Source organism: Pundamilia nyererei, unplaced genomic scaffold, assembly GCF_000239375.1.
Source record: "Pundamilia nyererei isolate P.nyererei 1_Seehausen unplaced genomic scaffold, PunNye1.0 scaffold00050, whole genome shotgun sequence".
Lineage (NCBI taxonomy): Eukaryota > Metazoa > Chordata > Actinopteri > Cichliformes > Cichlidae > Pundamilia > Pundamilia nyererei.
In genome coordinates this window covers 3427373-3438601 of record NW_005187451.1, presented here as the reverse complement: position 1 = coordinate 3438601, position 11229 = coordinate 3427373, and the positions used below count along the sequence as shown (strand labels likewise).

General features: G+C 41.1%; 1 protein-coding gene across 1 annotated transcript in view; it reads left to right on the top strand.

Annotated features, from left to right (window-relative positions):
• The window catches only part of LOC102198433 (transmembrane and TPR repeat-containing protein 1-like), a 38372-nt gene that overhangs the window by 12116 nt on the left and 15027 nt on the right, over positions 1-11229 (top strand). The window contains exons 3-8 of the mRNA XM_005733227.1: positions 653-796; positions 3693-3801; positions 3922-4024; positions 6080-6215; positions 10135-10279; positions 10404-10541. Of these exons, the coding sequence (XP_005733284.1) occupies positions 653-796; positions 3693-3801; positions 3922-4024; positions 6080-6215; positions 10135-10279; positions 10404-10541 (775 nt within the window). The remainder of the gene's footprint in view (positions 1-652; positions 797-3692; positions 3802-3921; positions 4025-6079; positions 6216-10134; positions 10280-10403; positions 10542-11229) is intronic.

Sequence of the window (11229 nt, the reverse complement as noted above, 5' to 3'; positions counted from 1 at the left end):
GGCTTTCGAGCCTATACAGCTTGGAGTAAGACAACATGCATGAAGAGGATGATGTGGACAAAATACTCATTTGCCTAATAATTCTGCACTCCCTGTATTTTCACCATCAAACTTAAAACTTTTCTTTTTGACAAAGCATGTAGTTAGGGCTGGTCCTAACTATATGCTGCTTTAGGCTTAGGCTACTGGGGGTTTCCAATAATGTAATTCTTAGTAAATTCAGTTCAATTTTACTTACTGTATTTTCCGCACTATACGGTGCACTTAAAATCCTTTAATTTTCTCAAAAATTGACAGTGTGCCTTATAATCCGGTGAGTAACATTGACATATCAATAACTTCATTTGTATGAAAGTTGCGTCCTTTACTTGAACGAGTATGTAGATGGTAGTCAGAGATATATAGGTGTTTAACTTGCTCTGAAGCCACCACTGACGTGTTAAAAATTTGCTTCCTCATAAAAAGCTTCATGAGGGGATGAAACATGGCTTCAGAGCGTGTCATAAGATTCACATATGCGCAAAGTTTCAGGTAGGGCAAGTGTTGTTGACACATAAGACTATTATCAGTTAATTGGAGTGTGCTGTCCAGCATTCTCCAATGCTGATTATACAAAATGTTCTTGATCAATAGCATCCTCCTCTGCTCTCAGGTTATACCCCCGTCATGCCAGCGCCATGAATAATCTTGGCACTTTGACTCGCAGCCCAGAGGAGGCAGAGATGTACTACAGGAAAGCACTGGAAACCAACCCTCAGCACAACCGAGCTCTGTTTAACCTGGGAAACCTCTTTAAGTAAGAGATACACAAACAACAAGGTTAAAACGTGACCACCACTCATCACTACTTTCTAATTTTGGTTTGAATGTTGAACTTTTGGGAACTTTTTTGAATTTATTTACTATGCCTTATTGTTCCATCAGCAACATTCAATTCCTGCTTAAAGCTTCTGTTTTCCCTCAGCTCTGAAAAGTTGAGTTCAGTTGAGTTTAGTTTTAAAACTGAACTCAGTCTTGAGTTTCATGGCAAAGGCTGTATGTGGTATTTTTTAGTTTTTTATTCTTAATAAATTTACAAGAATTTAATTTCAGAATAAGGCTGCAACATGACAAAATGTGGAACAAGTGAAACGCTTTGAGTAGATTTTGGATCCACTGTATGAAGAGTTGGTTAGCACCAAGATAAGACCTGAATGAGATTCTGTTAGCGATGGACTGTCGTAAGCATGTAGTGCTTGTTTTATTGGATATGACTGCTGCATTCAACACTGTGCATCATGACCTGCTGATGTCTCGACCAGAGATGGGCAGTAACGCGTTACTGTAATCTGATTACTTTTAATTAGATTACCGTTACTTTCCCGTAGGAACGCTGCGTTACTGCGTTACTAAAACCATGATTTTTTTTTTTTTGCAAGAATGTCTCATGACAGTGACTTAAGCGAGTGCGCTGTTTGTGACAACAGCTGTGTGCATATCAACAATGGATCATATATCAATTGTGGGAGAGAGTATGAGCGTGCAGCGTTGAAAGCGTGGAAGTACTGACCTTACTTTGAGTTTGATTCCATAAAAAGTGACAAAAACATTAGTGTCCGCTGTGCGTGGGAAGAAAACTTTTTACAGCCAAAAAAACCCCTAAACTTCCAAGCAAGCACAGAGTGCGCAACGACGTAATGGGAAATTCACAGAGAAACTCGCGGATTCCGCCTACCCTACTCCTGCTTTACAGGTGAAAATGGAGCAAAGGACCGCTGAGTCTTTGACTTTATTTATTTTCTGCTGCGTTTTACTTGCATCTATTTGAAAGAGTGAGTGTAAACACAAAAAAAATTATTTTATGTGCTGGAATGTGCAGAAAATAGGTTTAAATGTTAAACTAATTTATTCAAGTCAGAGAATGTTGCATATAATAAAATTTTTGCTTGATGCATAAAGTTAAAAGATTAAAACTGATAAAACAAGATTAAAAAAAAGAGACTTTTCCATTTGATTACATTTTGTATGATGGATTATGTAGAAAAAGTAGAATTGGGCTGAAAGATCTATCGCTTTATCACCTGTTCAGGTTGTAAATCGTGTTTTTAAAAAGTAACCAAGTAGTTAATTACTTTTGAAAATAAGTAATCAGTAAAGTAACGGGATTACTTTTTTGGGGAAGTAATCAGTAATTAGTTAACAAGTAACTTGACCAACACTGGTCTCGAGTACAGCATTGTGTAGGATTTTCCATCTTGGCACTTTGGTGAATAAAATCATATCTCTCTAACAGGAGCTTTTCTGTTAAGTTGGGTTCGGCTTCATCCTCTGTGGCCCCTCTGCTATGGGGCGTACCGCAGGGATCTATTCTTGGGCCATTGCTGTTTTCATTGTGTCTCCTGCCACTGGGTGTGATCTGCGACACAACGGGTAAAAGAAAATTTGAGCACATTACTCTGGTTCTAGCCTCTTTACACTGGCTTTGAACTGAATTTAGAATCTAATTTAAAATCCTCTTAGTGGTTTTAAATCCTTAATTGGTCTGGCAGGGTATATTTGCCCTGTGCCCCCCCTTGTTCATGAGCAGGTGTTGCTGTCAGTCCCTAAATCATGGCTGAAACTTAGAGGAGACCAAGCATTCTCTATGGTGGCCCGAAGCTTTGGAACGATCTTCTTCTTCACATCAGGCAGTCTACATCAGTGGTTGTTTTTAAATCCAGCTTCACAGAGTCGTGGCTAACTGCGCTAACTCCGGACTCACACGTAAACATGGATGGTTTTCATCTGATCCGGGCCGACAGAACAACGGAGAGTGGTAAGAAGAGAGGAGGGGGTCTGGCTGTGTTTGTGAACGATAGATGGTGTAACTCTGGGCATCTATCTATCAAAGAGACGCTATGCTGTAAGGACATTGAGCTGCTAGCGGTTAGCATGAGACCGTACTATCTGTGTGTAAACCATGAAGGTTTACACATGTCATTGTGATAGCTGTGTATGTCCCGCCCTCTGCTAGCGCTGCAGCAGCCTGCGAGGTCCTGCACACTGTAACCAGCAGACTCCAAACACAGCACCCTCAGGCCCTTTTCCTGATCTCTGGGGACTTTAATCACATCTCCCTGTCCTCCACTCTCCCCACCTTCACCCAGTATGTTACCTGCCACACCAGAGACAATAAAACATTGGACTTATTGTATGCCAACACCAAGGAGGTATACAGCTCATCACCTCTTGCTCCCCTGGGGGGCTCAGATCACAACCTGGTTCATCTCCAGCCTGTGTATAAACCTCTAGTACACAGAGAACCAGTTGTGAAAGGCACAGTTAGGAAATAGTCGGCAGAGACTGAAGAGGCTATGAGGGACTGTTTCCGTTCTACTGTGTGGGACAACCTTTGCAGCCCTTTGGAGGATGACCTCCAGCCATGGATAAATCCTGAAATTAAGGCTCTCCTCAAGAAGCTGCCAACACAGCGCCGGGGGAGCAGTAATCGGTGCATTTGAACCCCTGTGGGTTCATGGGGCAAACACTCTACCTACTGAGCTATCTCCTCCTTGTAGAAACAAAATACTTTGAGCACTCAGAGTTGAAAAACACTATATAATGACGATAACAGAGTATTGCTGTTATTATGATAATGAGGATATAATGATAAAAATGCTGTTAATGGAATTGATGATGATGATAATGATGCTAATGCTGAGTGATGTCTACAGATCTCAGGGGAAGGAGAAAGAAGCTGAGGCTCTGCTCAAGGACTCGATTCGCTTTGGTCCACATTTTGCTGATGCTTACTCCAGTTTGGCATCACTCTATGCTGAACAGGTAACTCAAACCACAAACAAAAATGTACATACATTGTAATGTATCACATTCTATTACTGTGCCTGAAAGGCTGTTGTAACTCTTTTTAATCCTTTCTGATTGTTCTTTGTTCTCCCACAGAAACGCTTTTCTGAAGCCAATGAAGTTTATTTAAAAGGTATAGAGAACTGTCCCGACAGCTCCGACCTGCATAATAACTACGGCGTGTTTCTGGTGGATACGGGTGAGTTGAACCTTCCAGTTTTCCAAACGCAGGCTTACTTTAACTAAAAGATTCAAACACTGACCATATATAAGCCTGTTTTAAAGGACTTCATTTTTCTTCCTTTCAGAATTTTAAAAATGAACCCACAGCCAGAGAACTGAGCCTTAATATAATAATCTATACTGTATCAAAATTTGAGTGGGCTTCTGATTAACACCCCAGAGAAATTCACATTTAGCAACAATTTCAAAAAATGAATGTAAGTATTTGGCTCTTTGGTAATCAAATATTAAACTGGTGGAAGAAAAACGAAAAATACATATATAAAGCACCTCTATGTCACGGCAGAGCACCCGGGGGTGTTTGAGGTGTGGACCCAAAAGCGGGTTCATACCTCAAAAAATGAAGTGTAACATAAGGCAAACCGTTTATTTAGGGTAATAACAAAAACAAAGGCAAAGGCGAACTGAGGCAAAGAATAATAAACCTAAACTGGGAACAGCTAGAACAAGACAAGAAAACTGTGACATGAACCTGAACAGAAGCATGAAAAACGCAGACTTGACAAAACATGAAAAATCCATAGACATGAGGCGAGCAGACGACCTGACACTTAACAGAGGGACGCAGAGGACTTAGATACAAGGGTAACGACTAATCTGACTGAGCTGGAGCTGTTTTGCAAAGAAGAATGGGCAAGGATTTCAGTCTGTAGATGTGCAAAGCTGGTAGAGACAGACCCTAAAAGACTGGCAGCTGTAACTGCAGCAAAAGGTGGTTCTACAAAGTATTGACTCAGGGGGCTGAATAATTACGCACACCCCACTTTGCAGTTATTTATTTGTAAAAAATGTTTGGAATCATGTCTGATTTTCGTTCCACTTCTCACGTGTGCACCACTTTGTGTTGGTCTTTCACGTGGAATTCCAATAAAATTGATTCATGTTTGTGGCTGTAATGTGACAAAATGTGGGAAAGTTCAAGGGGGCCAAATACTTTTCCAAGCCACTGTAACTTAAAATAAAACAAACCACTCAGAGGACAGGAAGACTAGTAAATAAGGAGACACAGAAGAAACATAAACTAGGCAAAAACCCAATGAAGACAAACTAATTATGATATTAGAACTTAACATTATATCAATATATAATAAGCAATAAAAATACAAAAAAACTCAAAAATGCTGGGTCACGGACCGAGCCCCTTGACACTCTGGGTCCACTCAGTGGAAGAATTGTATGAGATTATCTCTCCAAAATAAAAGTTTGTGCTAAAAAAACAGACCCGAGTCTGTCAAATGCTAGGGACAATGTGGTAACATAATGGCTGAGCATTACCATATATTATACCGCATATTTTCCATATGTATTAACAGAAAGAGAACAGAATGGAAATAAAAGAGGGACTGAGAAAGAAAAACATGGACAGAGAGCTACTTGTACTGGTCAATATTTTGACTGTTTTGCCCTTTTTCACAAAGTATATGCTTATAGACTGCTCAAAAAACATTGTTTGATGGACGTCTCAATGCATTCTCAATCAGGTAAGTAAATCTCCAAAGGTTGATTCTGTTCATCTGGACATTTTCAGTGGGAGAAATGTTTCATCACTCATCCAAGTGGCTTCTTCAGTCTCAGCTGACTGAAGTTTTCCCCAATCTTATAAACAGTACAGCACAATGACTGAAACCAGCCCACTAAAGGAACAATGAGCTTGGAGGTGCTAGTTTCAGTCATTATGCAAATGTACTGTACCACTGAAAACGCTACGACCAGATGAACAGAATCAACTTTTGGAGATTGTTCGATGGAAATAAAAAAATTATCAACCTACAGAGGGTTAAATTCAAAAGACACCCTACATCAAAGTCCATTTTGCAGAAATGTCATTGCAGCAACTGAAATTGTTTACGGTAGTTTGCGGCTGCTGATGGGGTTGCAAATTAATACAATGCCAATGTTCTTCACTGATAGGAAGTGACACACCAGCGTGCTCTTTAATTCACTCCTCCCCATAACACTTCTTTCCTTTCCTCCCTCTTTTCATTCATTCTTACACTTTCGTTTCCCCCAGGAGAAGGACAGCGGGCAGCTGCTCACTACCAGCAAGCTGTGCGACTCAAACCGGCACATTACGTAGCCATGGTAAACCTGGGCCGTCTGCTCCGATCGTCCAATGAGAATAAAGAAGCTGAGTCTTGGTACAAAAGGTGAGCAAAATAGTTTTTCTAAGAAGAACAAAAGTATCTGTCAGCAAAAGTACCTATCTGTGCTGCCGTGTGGCTAAAAATGAGTTTCACATACATGTTCAGAACATTCAGAATTGACAGGGATCCAAAAATAATAGAATCCTCAGTGCACGACAGGAATACACTCGACAGAGCCTTACAAAACTCTGTTGTTCAGCTCCTGTCAGAAAAACTCTCTCATATGGTTAGACACTCAGAGTGGCGAGTTTAACACATTTCTTCTCGTGAAAAGGAGCAAAAGTCTTTGCCAGTGCTCGTCAGGGCGATCCTGTCGAGCCTTTTTATTGTCATGGTGTGCTGTGGCAGGCACGATGTAGGACCCAAACGCAGGCCCCGGAGACAGAATGATAAACTAAAAGAGGCATCTTTATTGCACTGTAGTAAAAAGGATAATAGAAGCAAAATTCCAATCCGGACTAGACCCTGAACAAAGGGAGCACAGGGACAGGAGTAACAAACTGCAAGATGAAACACGACTGACTAGGGAACAAGAAAATAAACATGACAGAACTAAACCTACACTAAACATGAGGGGCACAGGAACCAAAACCTAAGAACTAGAGATCATCTAGAAATACAAAACAGAAACCAAAACACTAGCAGTCATAAGCCACGATGAAAATCGAAGATCACTAATAGTACGAAATTCAAAACACTGTCACCGACCCAGGACAGTGACATTTATACATTTCTCTAATCTTGTTCTGGGAAAAGAAATGTGTCAAAAGAAATCAGTTTACTTACACATCGTGCTAGAATACTTGTAACCAATCCCCAGCTCTGTCTGTCCTGGTCGTTGTGTCCTTGGGCAAGACACTTCACCTACCGCCTACTGGTGATGGCCAGAGGGGCCGATGGTGCGATATGGCAGCCTCGCTTCTGTCAGTCTGCCCCAGGGCAGCTGTGGCTACAACTGTAGCTGCCTCCACCAATATTGCTCTGTATCTATAAATTCCAGGTCATACAAATGAATGATGAAGAGTCATCGAAGCACGTTTCTTTTTCCAAAATGCTTTTCCTGAAGTTGTTGAGTGTTGTTTCATGCCGATATCCAGTCCCCCTTTGCTATGTAACATATCACCTGTGAGGGCAGCTGTTTTTGGATCAGTATCTGTTGAGGTTTGTGCTGTGGCAGGCCCAAATGCAGGACTTGTACGTGTAAAGGTAAACTCAAAGCAGAAGTTTTATTTGCTGAGAAAAACTCTCACACTGAATACTAGAAACTCAAACCAGAAAAGTTACCAGGGACACTGAAATCACCAAATAGAATCCAAGCACAAACTTTTGGGTGTTCTAGATGTTTCCTAGATGACATCTTGGCTCATTGTGTAGACTGGGCCATCAAACTCATTTCGCGGGCCACATACAGCCCACTTTCACCTTAACTGGGACAGACCAGTGAAATTCCCCTTTCTGTAGAGAATATGTCTGTGAAGGTTCTCAGTCATCCAGGAGCTTAGAAAGAAAAGCGTCTGGACTACTTTAAGTTTCATTTCAAGGAGCTTCTTCAGCTCTGAGAGCAACTGGTGAACAGTTCCAGATTTTAAGCCCTATGGGTGTGTGTCCCTAAGAGGGGCCTGGACGCCCTATTGGTCCTCTACCTAATCACATGAGGTAAGGTGTGAAAACGATTGCATAAACTATGGATTTACATCACCCTCCCAGTCATTTTCCTGCTGCTGGCCTCCCCCTCCCAAACAGCAGTTTGAGTAACAGGTTAGAGGGTTTTTTTCTTGTGCACGGCATCAGTCAGTGTCTGTGGAAAATGGATGGGACAGATGATAAAATCCAGCTCGAATGACGAAGCAGGAAGAAATTTCTCCAAAAGTGGGACACTTGGAGCGACAGGTTTAATGCCTTTGTTCTCTTTCAAAGGAAGAAAAGACAACATAGTTAAAGTCTATGTGTGAGTGCACTTCAGGGCGATCCTGCTGAGCCTTCTTATGCGTCTCTCTGTTCATACACTTGTTCTGGGAAAAGATATGTGTCAAAAGAAATCAGTTTAGTTACACTGCGTGCTGGAATACCAGACAGCAGAGAGAGACATAGCATGGAGTGAAGCACAGACAGAGAGAGACTCCTCTTTCTGCGGGTTGTTCTTGTGGTCTGAACTAGGACTGGGCAATATGGCCCAAAATTCATATCTCGATATTCTTTAGCTGGATGGTGATTGTAGAATACACCAGGCACAGACACACGCACACACAGGTAGGTGCAGCCAACTTCCACATTTATTCAAGTGTTGTTGTTTTGACAGCTGACTCAGTCACACAGTCTGACAGCTCACGAGCCCAGCTGATCTCTCCTCTGGCCGCTCCTCCTCGTCTCACTATAAACACAGCGGAGGGAGACCATCATCAGTCCATAAACAACATCAGCTGTTCTTAACGGCCTCGCAGCGCCGCCCTGTTGAGCCTTCCGCTCCACTCCTCCCCTGCAGCTGCGCCCGGGGCCACGCCTCCGCCACAGTGATATATGATATATATCTCGATATTTTTTTAAAGCCATAAAGTAAGAACAAAAAGAGAGTTCCTCGCCAAAGCTGTGTCCCAGATCTCACACAGGCACTTTTATTAACATACAGCGCAGATGTACAAGAAAAAATTACTCAGAAATAAATTATCAGCATTTATTAAATAATAATGCTCCATAAATAAAATAAAACAATGTTGTTTTTGTCCATAACAAAAAGCTCACAATTGTGCAGTCAAAATGTAAACTAACAGACGCTGAGCATAGGGCTGCTCGATATAACGATATATATATCGGATGACGATATAAAAACGTCTATCGTTTCATTTTACGCTGTCGTTTGTTTCGTGGTGTCGCAAAATAAACTGTTTACGGGAATATTTTTTTATCGTTTTGATCTGTAGTGGCTTTATTAATTTGTTAAAGTTCTCTTTCTCTTATATGTAATATAACCACACTACGGACGGACAAGTGCCTGTTTTTATGTGTTGCCGTTAGCAACAACGACAGTAAAATAATGGCATGGCTCCGCCGTCTGCTTGTTTGTTTTGCATATTAACCTTTCACAATAAAGCTGAAGATCCTGTTGAGACTTTTTAAAATAAACTGAATCACGTGAAAGATGCAGAGTATTTACGGATGAGAAGCCAAAAAGAGTCGCCAGGTGCTAAAACTAAAAATGGACGAAAGAGAGGCAAACTTGCAGCTCCACAAGTATAATTATAACGTAACATAGACTATATCGATATAAACGATATTGTCACATCTCACATCTCATATCGATATATTTAAAAACTCGATATATCGCCCAGTCCTAGTCTGAACCCAGAAATTAAATTGATATTGGCAATCAAATTACTGAAACACTTTTAAGCACGATTGCTCAGTTGTTATCACTTTGCTTTGAGGCACCTGCTGTTGTTGTGTTTTGTCATTGTTTGAATAAAATTGAAATTGAATTGAATTTTGCTTCATGCAAGGATTTCTTTGAGGAACTTTGAGTCCTTAACTGAGGCATAGACCTATAACTGGAATTAAACACTGGAGGTTCCCACTGGTCCTAATATTTAGGATGGGTTAAGAGAATAATCTTCTTATGGGGATCAAAAAGCTGGCGTCTTTCTGGGACCCTTTAAAGTTGTGACATTCAGATGAAGTACTCCAGGGTTTACAACAAGTTTGTATATATAGTGGGTCATGTACAGGTCCGAGTCCCCTGCACAGAAACCCTGATATCCATCCAACCATTAGTAAAAAAGGTTAAAATGCATAGAATAAAGTGCTTTCTTGAATTATGTGTGAATGGGTAAATGAGGTTTAATACAGTTGTTTTCAGATGCCAGTCTGTCTACCATTGAGTCTCTAATCCCCTCCATTGAAAACCATGACCTTTGACCTTTGTATGAAGGGCACTGCAGGTGACAAGGAAGGTGGACATTCTGACACCACTTGGAGCATTATACTACAACACAGGTCGCTACGAGGAGGCTTTGCAGGTGTACAGAGAAGCTGTGGCCCTGCAACCGGAGAGCACCGACATCTGGCTGGCTCTCGTGAGTAGGCATACATACTTAGACTTACTAAGAATAGCATTTAGTTTCTTGTGCGTTAGTTGGAAAGGAGACCACGTGCTAACCATAACTTGTTTCACACAAAAACTCTCTATGTATGTTTCAGGCTCAGGTTTTAGCAATGGCTGGTCGTACCAAAGAGGCAGAGAAGATGATGCTCGATGTCATATCCAGAAAAGGCAACTGCATAGAATGTTACCGCCTCCTGTCTGCAATCTACAGCAAGCGTGGCAACTACACAGAGGTAGGTATCGCGTCTGCTTTACATAAGAGCAACTGCTAATGATCTTTCTGAATCTGTTGTGTTAGCACCAGCAGCGTGTACGGCCGTCAGTGTTTATGACCCAGTTTGACAGAAGAGATGGTAAATGGACTGGTAGTTATATGGCGCCTTTCTACTCCAACTGAGCACTCAAAGCACTTTTTAGTACAAGCTGCAATCACTCTCAAAAATATTCATACAAGAGTCATCAGGACACTTGTATCCACTGACACTCCGATGCATTGGTATCTTTTTTTTTTTTTGCCTGTCCCATTTGGTTCTTTAGCCGTCAGAATTGTTGTCTGAAGACCAACAAGGATACCCAATGGATTTATTTTGCCAAATGGATCATCGTGGCATTGCCGTATTGGTCCATTTGATTGACCTTTGTTTTCATTATTTATTTTATTTTATTTTCAATTGTTACAGACGGGACAGACATGAGTCAGGGATAGGAAAGGGAGAAAGAAAGAGGAAGGAAAAGAAAAACAGAAGGGGAGAGGGACAGTGAGAAAGGGGGGGAGAAAAAATAAAATCTCCTGGATCACCTGTTGAGAGAAGAATAATAGAAAACAAGCAAAAAAAACCAAAGCAACATACTAAACACAACACCATCGCATTAATCTAGCTAAGTGTAAACAGCAGTAAATACTAAATATTCAATGTTGTT